At 41.4% G+C, this 18352-nt stretch overlaps 1 protein-coding gene across 2 annotated transcripts in view; it reads left to right on the forward strand.

The window, feature by feature from the left end:
- The window catches only part of MYH10 (myosin heavy chain 10), a 221677-nt gene extending 205923 nt beyond the window's left edge, over positions 1-15754 (forward strand). For both annotated transcript variants that reach the window (XM_030208112.1, XM_030208113.1), the window contains 5 exons: positions 500-623; positions 4616-4824; positions 7170-7278; positions 7557-7729; positions 14130-15754. In XM_030208112.1, coding sequence (XP_030063972.1) covers positions 500-623; positions 4616-4824; positions 7170-7278; positions 7557-7729; positions 14130-14277 — 763 coding nt within the window. In that variant the 3' untranslated portion in view covers positions 14278-15754. The remainder of the gene's footprint in view (positions 1-499; positions 624-4615; positions 4825-7169; positions 7279-7556; positions 7730-14129) is intronic.
- Positions 15755-18352: the final 2598 nt, after the last annotated feature.

Consider the following 18352-nt stretch of genomic DNA (forward strand, 5'->3'; position numbering starts at 1 on the left):
TAGATTTGTTTTGCTTACCTCCCTCTGAGGTTTCTACTCTTTTGTAAATATTAAGTTTTCTAGAAAGGCAAATTTTCCCTTCAAACCCTTCACACATGTCACTCACAAAGACGTTGAATAGAATTGGGCCCAGGACTGACCATTGAGCACTCCATTACTCACCTTTTTCCCAAATGAATGCCATTTGCTATCACCCTTTGTCATCTTGTCAGTCAACCAATTTTTAATCCAGTTGACTACTCGGGCCTATCCCCAGGTTAATCACTTTGATATGGTTCCTCATAGGAAGCTTATAAACAAAGGCTTTGCTGAAATCCAAGTGCACCACATCCAGGGCATGCCCTTCATCTGGTTGTATGATCACCCAGTTGCTTGTATTGTCTGAAAGTGGGACACTGTCAGATGCAGTGCATGATGGTGAATGCTAACCTGTGGGGCAATGGAACTTGATTATAGTGCTAATCTTTCTTCTCACATGTTATAACCTTCATACTTCCAGATCAGCCCTGCTGGATGAAAAGCGCCGTCTTGAAGCTCGCATAGCACAGATGGAAGAAGAGCTTGAGGAGGAGCAAAGTAACATGGAGCTACTCAATGATAGGTTCCGCAAGACCACTCTGCAGGTAAAGCCTGGTGCACAAGTTGCCCAAGAAATGAGATGAGGCTATCTCTGTGGAAAACAGTGCGAGATGCTGGGGGAAGGCCTTCAGTTGCTCAAAAGCGCTCAGGTTCGGGATAAGTTATCTTTCAAAGATATCACTAAAACAGGGAAGATAAGGTATCTTGATAGTAAGGTTGCAAAAGAGACCATAGTAGATCAGGAGGCATATTTTCAAAGCACTTAGCCTTCCAAAGTTCCATAGGTTTCTATGGAACTTTGGAAGGCAAAGTGCTTTGAAAATGAGCCCCCAGGTGTCCGTAAATAAAAATCAGACAAAAGATTGTAAATTAATACTGTCAAGTACTAAGCGTGATGTAAATAAGGACAACAAACATAGTTTGAAATGTCTATATGCGAATGCCAGGAGCCTAAGAAATAAGAAGGGAGAGTTAGAATATATTGCACTAAATGAACAATTAGATATAATAGGCATCTCTGAGACCTGGTGGAAGGAGGATAACCAGTGGGACACTGTCATACTGGGGTACAAATTATATCATAGTGATAGGGTGGATCGAATTGGTGGAGGGGGTAGCATTGTATATTAACGAGAGCCTTGAATCAAATAAATTAAAAATTCTGTAGGAAACAAAACACTTCTTGGAATCGCTGTGGATTGAAATTCCATGAGTAAAGGGGAAAAGGATAGTGATAGGAGTGTACTACCATCCGCCTGGCCAGGATGAACAAACGGATGCAGAAATGTTAAGGAAATTAGGGACGCAAACAAACAGGGCAACACAATAATAATGGGTGATTTCAATTACCCCGATATTGACTGGGTAAATGTAACATCGGGGCACGCTAGGGAGGTAAAATTCCTTGATGAAATCAAGGACAGCTTTATGGAGCAGCTGGCACAGGAGCCAACGAGAGAAGGAAAAATTCTAGACCTAGTCCTTAGTGGAGCGCATGATCTGGTGCGGGAGGTAATGGTGTTGGGGCCGCTTGATAACAGTGATCATAATATGATCGGATTTGATATTAGCTTTGAAGTAAGTATACATAGGAAATCAAATACGTTAGCGTTTAACTTTAAAAAAGGAGACTATGATAAAATTTACATCGGGCGTGGATGCTGTTCAAAAACACCATCCTGGAAGCCCAGGCCAAATATATTCTGCGTATTAAAAAAGGAGGAAGGAAGATCAAATGACAGCCAGCATGGTTAAAAAGTGAGGTGAAGGAAGCTATAGAGCTAAAAGAAAATCCTTCAGAAAATGGAAGAAGGAACCGACTGAAAATAATAAGAAACAGCATAAGGAATGTCAAGTCAAATACAAAACGCTGATAAAGAAGGCTAAGAGGGACTTCGAAAAAAAGATTGTGTTGGAGGCAAAAACACATAGTAAAAATTTTTTTTTAGGTATATTAAAAGCAGGAAGCCGGCAAAAGAATCGGTTGTACTGCTAGATGACCGAGGAGTAAAAGGGGCGATCGGGGAAGACAAAGCCGTAGTGGAGAGATTAAATTAATTCTTTGCTTCGGTCTTCACCGAGGAAGATTTGGGTGGGATACCGGTGCCAGAAATGGTATGTAATGGGGCAGTTCTACAAACTGAAGAGTAGCAAATCTCCTGGACCAGATGGTATTCATCCAGAGTACTGATAGAACTGAAAAATGAGCTTGCGGAGCTATTGTTAGTAATATGTAATTTATCCTTAAAATCGAGCGTGGTACCAAAAGATTGGAGGGTGGCCAATATAACGCCAATTTTTAAAAAAGGTTCCAGAGGAGATCCAGGAAATTATAGACCGGTGAGTCTGACATCAGTGCCGGGCAAAATGGTAGAGACTATTATTAAGAACAAAATTACAGAGCATATTCAAAAGCATGGATTAATGAGACAGTCAACATGGATTTAGTGAAGGGAAATCTTGCCTCACCAATCTACTATATTTCTTTGAAGGGGTGAACAAACGTGGATAAAGGTGAGCTGGTTGATATTGTGTATCTGGATTTTCAGAAGGTGTTTGACAAAGTACCTCATGAAAAACTCCGGAGGAAATTGGAGAGTCATGGGATGGGAGGTAGTGTTCTATTGTGGATTAAAATCTGGTTAAAAGATAGAAAACAGAGTAGGGTTAAATGTAAAAACTGGTTAAAAGAAAACAGAGAGTAGGGTTAAATGGTCAGTATTCTCAATGGAAAAGGGTAGTCAGTGGGGTTTCCCAGGGGTCTGTGCTCGGACCGCTGCTTTTTAACATATTTATAAATTACCTAGAGATGAGTAACTAGTGACGTAATTAAATTTGCTGATGACGCAAAGTTATTCAAAGTCGTTAAATCGCTGGAGGATTGTGAAAAATTACAAGAGGACTTTACGAGACTGGGAGACTGGGCATCTAAATGGCAGATGACGTTTAATGTGAGCAAGTGCAAAGTGATGCATGTGGGAAAGAGGAACCCGAATTATAGCTACGTCATGCAAGGTTCCACGTTAGGAATCACAGACCAAGAAAGGGATCTAGGTGTCGTCGTTGAGGATACATTGAAACCTTCTGCTCAGTGTGCTGCTGTGGCTAAGAAAGCAAATAGAATGTTAGGTATTATTAGGAAAGGAATGGAAAACAAAAATGTGGATGTTATAATGCCTGTGTATCGCTCCACGGTACGACCGCATCTCGAATATTGTGTTCAATTCTGGTCACCGCATCTCAAAAAAGATATAGTGGAATTAGAAAAGGTGCAAAGAAGGGCGACGAAAATGATAAAGGGGATGGGACGACTTCCCTATGAAGAAAGGTTAAAGCGGCTAGGGCTCTTTAGCTTGGAGAAAAGGCGGCTGAGGGGAGATATGATAGAGGTCTATAAAATAATGAGTGGAGTTTGAACAGGTAGATGTGAAGCGTCTGTTTACGCTTTCCAAAAATATCAGGCCTAGGGGGCATGCGAAGAAGCTACAATGTAGTAAATTTAAAACGAATCGGAGAAAATCTTCTTTCACTCAATGTGTAATTAAACTCAAATTTGTTGCCAGAGAATGTGGTAAAGGCTTAGCGGAGTTTTAAAAAGTTTTGGACGGCTTCCTAAAGGAAAAGTCCATAGACCGTTATTAAATGGACTTGGGGGAAAACCTCTATTTATGGGATAAGCAGTATAAAATGTTTTGTACTTTTTTTGGGATCTTGGCAGGTATTTGTGACATGGATTGGCCACTGTTGGAAACAGGATGCTGGGCTTGATGGACCTTTGGTCTTTCCCAGTATGGCAATACTTATGCCTTGTAGCCACTCATAGTTTTATTCATTATGCATGTATTTTGTACTGGAAGCTCATGTTGAGCCATCAGGCTAATGGGGCTACTTTAAATGTTCACATAAAATAGCTATAATTATGTATTTGTAGAAAAATATCTGTGCAAAAAGTTTTTAAAAATTAGTGATGTTGGTGTAAGACTGGAATGCACATTTTCTTCATCACTTGAATGGACAGCAGATACAGAATTCAAGAGAATAAGTTAATTCATGCTGAAAGTAACCAATATACCTAGAAGCACTGATTTTTTATTTAAAAGATGTAGCATTTTCTGAGGAAGTGTGTATGTTATTTGAGTTCTTAATCCTCAGAAGAGATCACACCTTATATAAAACATAGTGGTGGAATTGCTTTTTATAGCTGTATGTTTGGCGGGGGGAAGGGGGCAGGCACTGTAAGAACATAAGAGTAGCCATACTGGGTCAGACCGATGGTCCATCTAGCCCAGTATCCTGTTTTCCAAACAGTGGCCAAGCCAGGTCACGAGTACCTGGCAGAAACCCAGACCTATATTTGTGGCTAAAGATAACATGGTTATTTCTGCCACTGTGGGTTTTCTGACCTGTAGGGTTCGGCTGCACCTGAGAGACTAGATTCAGACCTACCGAGATTCCCCGTCCTCTCCTACATTTGTGCATGAAAACATTTGGCCAGTGCACCGAGAATAATACTTTGTTTTCTGGTTCCTGCTACCAGGTTGATACCCTGAATTCAGAGCTGGCTGGAGAGCGTAGCGCTGCACAGAAGAGTGAGAATGCACGCCAACAATTAGAGAGACAAAACAAAGAACTGAAGGCCAAGCTGCAGGAGCTGGAGGGCTCTGTCAAGTCCAAGTTTAAGGCAACCATTTCTGCTCTAGAAGCAAAGATTGGCCAGCTGGAAGAGCAGCTCGAGCAAGAAGGAAAGTAAGGAACTGGAAGAGATTTTTTTTTTTTTTTAATATGTGCTAGAATTTCCCAGGCCTGTCCTAGAGGCACACCTAGCTAGTTTGATTTTCAGGATATGCATATGAGAGATTTGTATACTTTGGAAACCTACCATATGCAAATCCTTCGTATGCATATTCATTGTGGCGGGCCTGAGTCTGGCTGGATAGGTGTTGCTCCAAGAGGGTTGGGAAACACTGATACGTACACACAGATTCCAGGAAGGTGAAGGAATCTGTACTTGAAGAGTGTTTGAAACTGCCTTTGTTGTAACTAGACTTATTCCAAGTTATAGCTTCAACCTTGCCTGTCTTTCTGTTTTGTAACTCTATTTTTCTCTAAATCTTATTCCCATATTTCCTTTGATTTATCCAAGTGTGTGTTTTATCACACCTGTTGCCAGCTTCCCCTAATCCTGTTTATAATTGCTTCTCTGAGAGTCAGTTTCTAACAGCTGGGCTAAATTTACAATTTGAATATATGAATGAGTTATAGTTTTCTGATAATCATTAGTTATGTTTTGTTTTACTAAGGAGAAATGATTAAACATAAAGACCGCTGCAAAGCTTGCATTCTTTCTCTAGCATATTCCTATCTTGTCTTGTGTATCATTGGGTTCCTGTAGGTATCATTTGTCAGTAAGACTAAACTATAACTATGGAAGGAGATGTCAACTTGAATGTTTCTGGCCATTTTCACCTTGTTTTAACAAATCTGTTGTGTAGCAGTGGAAGAGCAGGTCAAGATTCATAGTGATGCTGCTATGGCTCCTTCATAGAGATTTGTACGGTGGAATACAAGCTACACAAGTTGCAATATTGTTTGGAAATGATGATAGGTTGGGCCAGGCTCATCATAGACATCTTTGAGGAGTTGAACCCAACTTCATTCCTGTAGAGCCTATTTGTATTCAGGTTGCTGTAAAAAAAAAAAAGAGGCAGGACAAAAAAAAAAATGAAATGGGATGCTCCTAACAAGAATAGCATGTGCCCCTAATTAATTTGCCTTGAACTCAGATTTGGAAAAGGCAAGTAATTGAATCTAAGTACACAAAAATGTGCTTTTTATTCTGAGGCAACCCATGGCTAGGAATTCCCCCTTGTGAGGAGTGCTGTTCTGCTTGTTTTCAGAGAAAGTAGTGTTCTCTACAGTCGAGCAGGGGGGATGCAGGCACACTAGTTGGTGACAGTGCTGACGGAGCCAAAGTGCTTGAGCTTTTTCCTAGCCTATTGAAAGCTTGAATTCATCTGCACATGCACAGGCTTCCCATGCTGGGAGCAAAGTGAAACTATATCAAGACTGCCCCCTTATCTTGCCTTTGTAGGGCTTCCTTTTGCAACACCCCTCTTTCATTCTTCCATGGGCAATGTCTAGATCTCCCACCAGTTTCCACAGCCCATCTAGAAATCATGCTCCCCTCCCCTCCTTTGGAACACTTATCTGGAATCTCTTCTACCAGGACTATAATTTGAATCCTCTCTTCTTAGATTTAAAATTGCATTAAACACTTGCTTTTTTGTTTTGTTTTTTTTGTTTTGTATATTACTGTTTGTCATCTTAGCTCCCTTTTCCTTCCCCCCTCCCCTTCTCTGTCCCTATTGAATATGGAGTTCCTTTCTAATTAAGCTTTTGTTTTTTTAACTTGGTTGTAAGCCACCTTGTGTTATCCAGAGAAAGCTGGTATATAAAATTTTAATAAACCATAACCAGCTAGTGTGGCTGTATTCCCATGCTGTCTACAGAGAACCTATGTTACAGGTAAACAGTTTTGTTTTCTCTGAGGACTGAAGGATCCTGGGACATATAGTCCCACTTGCCTCCTTTTGGAAGTTGATTTCTACTAAATAACTTTGGTATAGGATCAAGGAGAGCCCTCGGCTGCATTGAGAAAGCATGTCTCCCTTATGCGGAATGAGAGCATAGAAAAAGCTTGAAGACTAAATTCCATCCATGGGCTCCTTTGACAATAACACTTGTGGTCTAGTATCCTACTGTCCTCAGAGCATGTTATAGATAAGCAACTCTGCTGTAGAAAGCACATATTTTTGAAACATATATAAACTTAAAAAAAAATAATTACAATAAAAGAATGGACTTTGGCTCTTTCCATGCAAAACACTGTCCTTCCACCACTCCAGTCTACTTCAGCATACCATTTGGTGGATAACAAAGCTGTCTTTGAAAGATTTCTTTTTTTTTTCACTAACTTCCAGCAGTGCACGCCTAGTCATGTGGCGTAGTACTGAATGGCAATAGAAGGGGAACTTTTGTTTGGTCCAATAAGTAAGTTTCACAGTGATGTAGTTGATATTCTATTTTCTTAGGGAGCGAGCAGCAGCCAACAAAATAGTACGTCGTACAGAGAAGAAATTGAAGGAAGTGTTCATGCAAGTGGAGGATGAACGACGTCATGCTGACCAGTACAAAGAGCAGGTGTGTAAGGGAACATCCCTCCCTTTTGTGTGGGGAACCCAGTAGTTTCTCAATGAACCACAAGGTTCAACACTTGTACTGGGAGAGAATGGGAGGAACATTAACTTTAACTGTTACTGTGTAGTTTGGAGATTCCTGTTGATTAGTGCTGAATGCATCTATTTCTGTGGTTAGAGATTTTTTTTCTTCAATCTCTGAGAATTTATTTTTATCACATCAAAAAAAATTTAAAGTTTTACTGTAGACATTTTGTTCAGCATGGTTTTGCCTCATCTTAGATGGAGAAAGCAAACACAAGAATGAAACAATTGAAGCGCCAGCTTGAGGAAGCCGAGGAAGAGGCCACACGTGCAAATGCTTCTCGCCGGAAACTTCAGCGTGAGTTGGACGATTCCACAGAAGCCAATGAAGCGCTTACTCGTGAGGTTAGCACCTTGAAGAACAGACTAAGGTAAGATGAGTGTAACCCTTTCAGAACCCTTTAATCATGGGTGTTGAATCTGGCCACTATTGGTCATTCTTGGGGGATAACCACAATCCGAGGTGTGAGAGAACAGACTCTGGGATCTAGTTAAGAACATTCCTTAGTGTTCCTCGAGACCAGACAAGAGAAGACTGATGGGTTGTCCTTGCGTACCAGCAGGTGGAGACTGAGAATTCTCGTTCTTGAGTGAGCCATTAAGAGCCCTGTACAGTCCCTGCTAGAATCAGTATTCTCAGTCTCCAGCAGATGGGGGACATGGTAAGTCTTTCAGTCTTGGGATTCTTATTTTTCTCTTGCTTTGTGCTTTTGCTTCTTTATCTTTTCTCTTATTCAGCATCTGTGCCCCTGGAGACCCATAGTAGCCAGTAGAGGGTCTCTTAATGAACCCTTATCCCAATTTTTAGATTTCCACCTACAACCAAAAGTATCAACAATCTCATCTTACGTCAGAGATTCCACACACCTCATTATGATTCTGGAGGACTTTCCTAGTATGCACACACCAGTCATCATGGTCACTATGGACGTGAGGTCACTATACACCATGATACCTCAAACACATGCATTAAAGATCATCAGTGACCACCTGGAAAATGGGGATCTGTCAAGAGGGAAGATATCATTGCTTAATGCGATAGCACATCAAGTTATATTAAAGAACCATTTTCTGTTTGAAAATCAACACTTCCTACAAATATGTGGAGTAGCTATGGGGGCGACAGTAGCCCCGACTGTAGCCTGCCTGTATATGGAGACATTTGTGTATCCAACTGAATTCTTCCAAGATGTACACTTATGGAAGAGGTTTATTGATGATGTGTTCTTTATTTGGTCTGGAACAACTAACAAGATTGATGATTGTGTGGTCATAATTGCATAATCACTGGTCCTCTACCAACCTCCTCCCTCAATATTTTTTTAGTGTGTTTATACTCTACTAGGCCCGTTTCTGACACAAATGAAACGGGCGCTAGCAAGGTTTTCCTCGGAGTGTGTATGTTTGAGAGAGTGTATGTGAGAGTGACTGTGTGTGAGAGAGAGAGTGAATGTGCGAGTGTGTGTGTGTGAGAGAGAGAGAGAGATAGTGAGTCTGGGTGCGAGTGTGTCTGTGAGAGAAAGAGTGTGTGTGTGAGAATGAGAGTGTGCATGTGAGACAGTGTGTGAGAGAGAGAGAGAGTGTGTTTCACACAGATACAGTGTGTGCGAGAGTGTGTGTGAGACACAGACTCTCTGTGAGACTGAGTGTATGAGACCAAGAGAGTGTGTGAGTGACTGTGTGAGACATAGAGAGTGAATGTGATACAGTGTGAGACATAGAGTGTGTGAGAGACAGTGTGTGCAAGTGAGAGAGAGAGTGTGTGAGACAGAGAGTGTGTGTGTGACAGAGATACCTCCCTCCCTCTTTCTGGTGTCAGGCCCCCCCCCTCTCTCTCTCTGGTGTCTGAGCGTTACTGTGCAGGACGCTGAGCTCTGGCTGTGCTTCAAGGAACTGACCAATCCTATTTAATAGAATGCACCTCCAACATTCTGAAGCCGAGAAACCTCGTGTGGTTGGTCACTTCTGCTTGTGATGAACCCGGAAGTACGTGATGTCAATTCAGGAGATGGATACAGAGAGCAGGAATGCCTCAGCCATGCAGTCAGCTTCAGAATGTTGGACGTGCGTTTTATTATATAGGATATTGGTGCTGACTTCTACGGTCTGTGCCCTGAGAAAGGCATGGACAAATCAACCTTGGGTATGCATATAAATTATCACATACCATGTAAATGAGTTTATCTTGTTGGGCAGACTGGATGGACCGTACAGGTCTTTATCTGCTGTCATTTACTATGTTATGTTACTATGTTATATGTAAGTGTCATTTTCCATACTCAGCTTATTTCGCTCTAACCACCTAGATTGCTCCATTTCCTTACACACAGTACCCTAGAGATTTCTTCAGACCGTCCCTTTGTCTTGTTCGCAATTAACCACTTATCTATCCAGCATAGCTTATCTCTCCAGCACATGATTGCCCATAGCTGGCCAGACTGTTGACAGTATGGGAACTTTAACCCATCTATTTTTATTCAATACTTCAGATCCTTAGACCTTGTCATGCTGGACCTTTGCAGGGCATAAATTACAGTACATTTCTACAGTAAGTTTCCTTTTCTTGGTTCCTTATTGTTTGGTGAGGAGCTAGACAAATTGGTCAAGAGTCTTTGTGAAGTGCCAGGTCTCCCTGAGGATTGCCCTAAAACAGCAGGGCATGGGGACCGTGTACATAATTTCTACCTTTTTTGGTCTGGGAGAGTAGGTGTCTCTCAGAAAATCTCATTTTTTCAGCGTTCAGTCCTTTCATGGTGTGGAGTCAGGGATGTTGGTTCTACAGCCATCCTCTGATAGCTGTAGGAGCTCGGTTGAGAGATTTCTATTGGAGGTGGGCCCAGATCACCTCGTACAGTGGGTCCTCGATGTAGTTTGCGACGACTACACCTTAGTTTGTTCATCCTATGCCAGATGCCTTTCTAGTGTCTTCCATGTTGGTCCTTTGTGAGAGCAAGGACAGTCAGGGAAACCCTCAAAAGGCTTCAGCTGCGTGCTAAAAAAGGAAGGTGCCGTCCGGCCCATCTTAGATCTCAAGGGAGTGAATCAGGCGCTCTGGGTACCCAGCTTTCGCATGGAGACTTTGATCAGTCATTGTAGCAGTTCATTCGGGGGAGTTTCTGACCACGCTGAATTTGACAGAGGTGTATCTGCACATCTCCATTCTTCAAGCCCATCAATAGTTCCTTTGTTTCACAGTTTTGGGGAAGCATTATTAGTTTGTGCTATGCCTTTTGGCCTGGCCATGGTCCCTCATACATTTTCCAAGGTCATGGTGGTAGTGGCAGCAGCCCTCTGTAGGGAAGGTGTTCTAGGCCATCTATATCTGGACAGTTCGTTAATCTGAGCAAAATTATAGCAGGATTGCTGTCTGGTTACAGCACAGGTAGTTCAATTTCTGGAGTCCCTAGGTTGGGTGATTGATCTTCTCGTTGGAGCCGGCACAGACGTTGGAATACTTCAGCATCTGTTTTGACACTCTCCAGGGCTAGATGTTTCTTCCAGCACCAAGGGATATGGAAACTCCAGGACCAGAGTCTGAGTCCTCTCACTGTAGGGCTCCGAGAGCTAGGGACTATCGTCAGGTCTTGGGATCAATGGCGGCCTTCCTAGAGGTTCCATGGGACAGAGCTCATATAAGACCTCTACAGAGATTTCTTCTTTCCAGGTAGGGCCCCCAATTGAACTTCTTGGAGATCAGGTTGCCGCTGTGAGCAGAGTCTCCAGTGGTGACTCCATTCCCCCAATCTATCAAAGGAGGTTCACTTGGATTCCCCCCGCCCACTGTGGACGATGGGGACTACCAGTCCCAGTCTCATAGGCTGGGGAGCCCATTGTCTTGGTCATCTAATTCAGGGTCTCTGGTCCTGAGAAGAGACACGTTGTTCCAGCGACCTATTGGAGACCAGGGCAATAAGATTAGCTCTGTGAGCATTTCAGGATCTTTTGATGGGTAAGATGGTGAGAGTCTTGTCCAACATCAGTTGTCAAGGTGATACAAAGCGTCTTCTATTAGTAGAAGAGACAGTGCTTTTTATGAGCTGGGTTGAAAGCCATCTCTCAGATCTGCCAGCCTCTCGTGGCAGAACGTCCAGTCAACTTTCTCAGTCGCTATATGCTGGATCCAGGGGAATGGACCCCGAGTTCCACAGCTTGCGACAGCATGGTATGCCAGTGGGGCATACTAGTGATGGATCTCTAAGGATAGCCTTAACTTTAATGCATGGAAACAATCACAAAGGAACTACAAATATGCCTTAAACGTGCCAAATGAGACTATTATTTGCAGAGGACTTAAGTACAAATCAATACATACATCTAGCTTTTCATACATCTGTACACAACGATGGAATGAATTACCAACCACTATAAGAAAAACACGCGACTTGATGACCTTCCGGAAACTACTGAAGACTTGTTCAAAAAAGCGTACAAAATGGATCCCTCATAACGATCTGACTCCTGAACTACACCAGACACAATTTTTTATTGGCACTCTTATTTTGCCTATTTTATTTACACCCGAATTACTGATAATCATACCCTGTCCTGATATCATTATGTTGGTATCCATTTATTCTAATTACTGACAATTATACCTTGTCCTGATATCATTATATTATGTTGTTATCCACTTACCCATTTCTTAATCAACATAATTTTTGTATGAACCTTAATAGCAATAATTCTGAAATTCTTCTCCATTAATATGATTGCCATAATATTCCTATGCACCTTATCTGTTATATATACTCTGATTCTCTATTCTATCAATGTGATTGTAGTTGTAAGCCACATTGAGCCTGCAAATAGGTGAGAAAATGTGGGATATAAATGCAGCAAAATAAATAAATAAAATAAATAAATGTTCCAGTAATAAGCCATATTGATGGGAGCATTGGACACTAAAGGGTTAAGAACCATTCCACAAGAGATCAGGCGTCTTCCTGGGCTGAGCGTTCTCTGGTTCTTCCTATGGACACTTGTAGAGTGGTTGCCTGGTTTTTCCTTGTATTCCTTTCTTCGACACTACAGCATGGATTTTCAGGTGCGTAAGGATGTGGGTTTTGGAGAGTGTTCTTACTGTGGGGCTCTGTGGGTCATTCCCCTGAATTAATTGCTTTGTTATTTCCCATCAGTCTTCTCTGGGCCGGTGCAGAAGGACTAAAGGAAAGCAAATTAGCAGGTATGGGCTAATTTCTCCTTAGTGTCCCTCCGGATCGGCCCAGATCCTACCCTGTGTTTTCTTATATTCAGAGAGTTGCTATTTGTTTTGCATCGCAGGCTGTACTCTGCGGGGAGCTGCTAGTTTCATTGTCTGTTTATTGATATGCAAAAAAACCCAAAAACAAAACAAGCCACCTTATCTGGAATCTCAGTGGAGAATTTTAAAGTGTTACATAAAATAATCTTTAGCTATATTTAAAAGTGGAGGCTTCTTAGAATAGCTGGAGGGACACTTCCAGGTTAAGCAAAGATTTGAGGGTTGATAGTACTGAACCTTAAGAAGCACTAATGGCTTCAGACTTCAAGACAGTACTGAGATGACAAGTAATGGGTGGCTGTAGAGCAAGTGTCCCTGGAATTAACTGTCATCTAGCACCTGCTATGGCTGCCAGAAAGACCTCAATGAAACCCTAAATTAGTTAATCCTTATACTGCTCATACGTTAAAGGAGGAAGCAAGGCCACTGTCTGATGTGTGAATATAGAGTAGTTTCTATTCCCCAAGTTAAGTGCAATGTAGATTCCCCCCCCCCCCCCCCCCCAAGGAGCAACTGATCAAACTAATTTGTGTTGGAAGCAGGAAGGACTATGTTGTATTGGGCAGTTCATAGAAAGGGTCAAATTCTAGGATTTGAAGAGTGGTACTAGTTCAGTTTGCATACAAGTCAAGTACTACCTCACTAGAAAAGGGGATAAAGAAGAACTAGCTGCAGAGTTTTTGAAGCTCTAGTGCCTCAGGAAGTATTTGGGGGGGAAGATGTGGTATCTTGAAGATCTCTGCAGTTAATTCTCCCACTGAATGGAAGACCCAGAATCCACTAATGTGGGAAGCCAGTCTAGGAACTGAGATGGATGAGTAATGGCAGTGTATCTTTGAATGAATGTCTAAAAGCACTCTTGTTAGCAATTTAATAGAAAATGAGTGTAGGTTGTTGTATATATGGTGCCATACATTGGAACCTTTAAGTAGCATATACAAGGAATTAAGAAATTGTGGTGATTGATAGTGTGGTCAGGGAATCTTTATGTTCAATATAAAGATGTATCAAAATTCATGCCTTAGAAATGTCCCTCTTGGCCACTTCTTCAAAGTTCCTGGTGTGGTCTTGCCAAACCAGCAAGCTCCAGGAGTGAATAAAAATACTAGTAAGTTGGTTTCCTGTGGCATTATGGTGGCTGACCTGACAATAGCAGCTGCTTGGAAGTAAAACAGTCTCGTGCACTCTGTAATGTGAGGTTACCTTGTTAGCTGACTAGGCTGACAACAGAGAGAGGAGGGGGATAGGAAAAGTAACAGTCCTTGTGTCAAATGTTTGTTGACTTGTTTTTGATGCTGCTGGAGGTCAGTGTAATGCTGCATTGTCTTTGCTAATATGGAAGAACTTAGTATAAATCCCCTGCTGCATCCTGTCCCAGATCTAGAATCATGCAGTTGACGTATTATTGTTCATATATAGCAAGAGTTCATTTGGAGTTTTTTTTATCATGGCAAGGGTTAACTTATGTATTATCTCCAGCACGATAATTCTATATTTTTTCCTTGCACTAGGAGAGGTGGTCCTATTGCCTTCTCATCAAGTCGATCAGGCAGGCGCCAGCTGCAGATTGAGGGCACATCCCTGGACCTGTCAGATGATGATGCTGAAAGCAAAGCCAGTGACACGAATGAAACACCACTGCCTGCTCCAGCAGAATAAATATTTAATGTGCAAACACTACCACTACCCTTAGCCTCCACAAAACACACGCACATACTTTCAGTAGATAGTGGGATGAGAGAAACTTAACTGACTGCCCAATCTGCCTGAATTAGCAGCGGTTTAAGGCTCAGTGGCTACTTTTCATCCACGGTCAGTGTCTTAAGGCTCTCTGGTCTCTCAGTAACCTACAGTGCTTCAAATATAGGTGCATTGCTTTTTTTTATATATAAATATGTTAAAAGAAAAATAAGTCTCTGCTCAGTGCATCTATTTTACAGCTATTCATTGTAAAGCCATTTTATAGAGAGTATCATGTGATAAAATGAAGACCTGTTAGTCTGTAAAAGTCATTCCCACGTAACTCGGTTGGGGCTGATGCTTAGGTGGGTTTTCTGCCACTACTATGCATGTGTCATGATGTACATACCGTACCTTTCTCTTCTCTTTTGTAGTCCCATAGCCCTGCACCGTGTCAATCCTGTTGGTACATTTTGTGAAGACCAAATTGTACTTATGTTTTTGTTAATTATGATTGAGAGAGAAAAACAAATCAGCACACAAACTGTGAAAAGGCTTTGAAAATGGTTAGAAGGGAAATCAGTAGTAGTATCCATTGTACTGTTACCGTAAACCATTGTCAATGTCTGCTCTTCCTGTAGTTGAGGAAGATTTCAAGCCCTGCCGTTCTTAGCCAGCACAGAGGTGCCCTACTTGTGAAGTAACGTATTCAGGGTCTACAGGCTGAAGGTAAACAATAGGGGCTTGGAAATAAATGTTATAATAATAATTTATTAACTTGAGAGATACTTGGTCGTTAATCTGCTCTTTGTGGATTAAGACATTTTGCAGCCATTAGGGATATTAATTTAAAGGTAAAATCCCGGATGGCAAGCCCTTCCACTTTAATAGTGCTTACATTTGTATTTGATTTTAAAGTGTGTCAGTATCGTTTTCAAAGGCTCACAATGGATTCTGTATGCCGCCTGAAAGGCGACATGCCAGTGGATGCACATTTTGGGGTTTTGTTTTTTGTTGGACAGTGTTACAGTAAGGTTAGCATCATTTGTTAACAGCGCAGGTGAAAATACCCTGACACTACAGAAAGTGCCTTACATACCACTAAGACAATTGCTGAAACTCAATATCTGATTTTGCCTGTGGAACAAGTGAATAACTTTGGTTTTCATTTCATATATGTACCTCTCTAGTGAAATTACTGAGATACAGTAATCTATAAATCAGTGTTACTACAAAATGTTGATCCTCAACAATGTGCTTGACGTATAATACGGTATGTTTTGGTTATAAGCTTTAACATGTTATGAAGGATTCCTTTTTCTTGTGTGATTTTTTTTTTTCTTAAATACTGGCTGTTGACCACCAGGCATTCAACTACAAATATTTTGTTTTCTTGTATACCCATATTTCTAGACAATGATTTTTGTAAGACAATAAACTTATTCATTATAAAATGGCATGGCCTGTGTATATCAATGAAAAACCTAAAGGTTCTATGTAATTGATTTGCCAAACAACTTGGTTTGCTATTGTGAAAGGAAACCGTTCCGCAGTGGTTTTCACTAAAGTGTTCTGGAAGAGAAAGTGCCCTGGTTACTTCCACCCCCTAGGTATGGTGGTTTGTGATCTCTGTATCTACCCCCCCCCCCCCCCCCCCCCCCCCCCCAATTCTAGTGATGTGCCTTTACCTTTCACTCAGGGCAGTGTGAGGATATTTCTGAATTTTGGGGGCAGTAGCATAGCCCCAGTGGACTGTGGCCCTCCACATTAGAGAACTGGAGACAGTGTTAAAGTGTAGAAGGCCTAAGGTCTATCTGTGTAATTATCGGACACAATAAAAAAAATCAGTTCTGGCTAGGCCACTGGTTTTGAGGGGTGAGAAACAGCAACAGGAATGCTAAGATTTCAGCCCATGCAGAGGGAGTGGGTAATGGCAGAAGGAGGGGAGAGTTTGAAGATCTTGGGCAGATGTGGTGATCAAAGGCAGGAACTTTCTGCCAAAGTTCATAAATCCAGGCTTACTCCAGGTGTGAAGAATATTCCCTAAGGAAGCACATATGAGCAGCTATCAGATCCCAATAACTTATCCATCTGCATAATTGCCTTTGCAGTGCCTGGCCTGTGGTAAATGCTTAATCATAGGAAAATGCATATGGAGACCACTGCATTTGTCACTCCTTTCTTCCCTGACAGTGGCAGAAATTAAGTGACCAATAACTAACATGGTTGACCACCAAATTTTAATCACGTGACCAGGACCTGGCATTCATTGAAGCAATACGTTTGGCTTGGATATTTCTTGAGGGTGTAGTTTTATTGTCATACAGGGAGGGGGGATTTCTCAAGGGTCGAAGTCTAGGTTCCAGGGAAGGTAGCGGTTCAAATCTCATTGCTACACTTGATACTTCATGGCCTTGGGCATATGAGATCACCCTCAGTTGCTTCACAAACAACTAGCAAAAGATGCATGAGAGAAATAGCTGAATCAAAAATAAAAATCACATTAGTCCAGCCACTCATATAAAAGAAATGGAATGTGAGAATAATCTGCAAGCAAAAAAGTACATAGACAAAGAAAAAACATTAGCAAAAAAAAATTTTAAACTAGAGAAGGGTAGATATGAGATCACACAAGAAAGTAATAGTCAAAGACCAAGCACATCCGCGTTTTATATCTGCAATTCAGCTACTTGGAGTGCTGAGTGCGTGCTTGAACAATATATGTGGCAAAATTCACCTAATACCTTTGCGTACAAAAGCACACAGTTATGGAATGCACTACCTATGGCCCTGAAAACCATGGACAACTTAACCAGCTTTCGCAAATCTTTGAAGACCTATCTCTTCAACAAAGCCTACAAAAGAAATCCTAATGAAACTAACCACTCCTAAACTACCCAAGTGCTTCAAAAACCTCTCACACGACCTTACCTATCACCTTTCCATTTAAATCCTCAGCTTATTACCAACTATTTAAAATCATGTAATGACTATATCATAACAACACTCTGTAAGCCACATTGAGCCTGCAAAAAGGTGGGATAATGTGGGGTACAAATGCAATAAATGAATAAATAATACAATAAAAATGTAAGTTTTAAAAGAGATGGCAAAAAAAAATATTTCAGAAAGATAGCTAATAGGCAAATGAGGGTTACCATCATAGATCAGCAACAATGGTGGTCCATCATACAGACTATTTGAGCTAATTGTTCTGCATAATTTGTGTGCTAGCAAGCTAATATGGGTTCCCTAGGAAGACGACTTTAGACTCGAGAAAAAACTCAAACTAGTTTTTGGTGGTATTTGTTTAGTTCTAGTTGGTACAACAGATAAGTATATATAACAAACATATTAAACTTTTTTTTTAAGTGTTTCCTTTGGAATGATGTCTTATCAGGAGCAGTGCACTGAAGAGTTGGTGTACCCAGCTATATGTAAAAATTTAAAAATAAATAATAATAAAATTTGTACTGTTTCCTGCAAGAAAATCAGGTACTTAGTGTTCAGAGAATGTGCAAAGCTCTAGTTTCCTAATTAGAATCAGGCATTTAAACAACTGGGTAACAAATTATGCTGTAGCATTTCCATTCCATCCTATATGTTAATCCAAAAGGTTTTGCTTGGTCTTCAGTATAAGTTAGTGATTTTTTTTTATTTTTTGTTACATTTGTACCCCGCGCTTTCCCACTCATGGCAGGCTCAATGTGGCTTACATGGGGCAATGGAGGGTTAAGTGACTTGCCCAGAGTCACAAGGAGCTGCCTGTGCCTGAAGTGGGAATTGAACTCAGTTCCTCAGGACCAAAGTCCACCACCCTAACCACTAGGCCACTCCTCCACTGTTGCTACTATTTGAGATTCTACATTCTACATGGAATGTTGCTATTCCTAGCAACATTCCATGTAGAAGTCGGCCCTGTGGCTGCGCAGGCTTCTACTTCTGTGAGTCTGACGTCCTGCATGTACGTGCAGGACATCAGACTCACAGAAACAGAAGCCTGCGCAGCCTTCTACATGGAATGTTGCTGCGTTGCTGCTATGGAATAGCAACA

Source organism: Microcaecilia unicolor, chromosome 6, assembly GCF_901765095.1.
Source record: "Microcaecilia unicolor chromosome 6, aMicUni1.1, whole genome shotgun sequence".
NCBI classification, from domain to species: domain Eukaryota; kingdom Metazoa; phylum Chordata; class Amphibia; order Gymnophiona; family Siphonopidae; genus Microcaecilia; species Microcaecilia unicolor.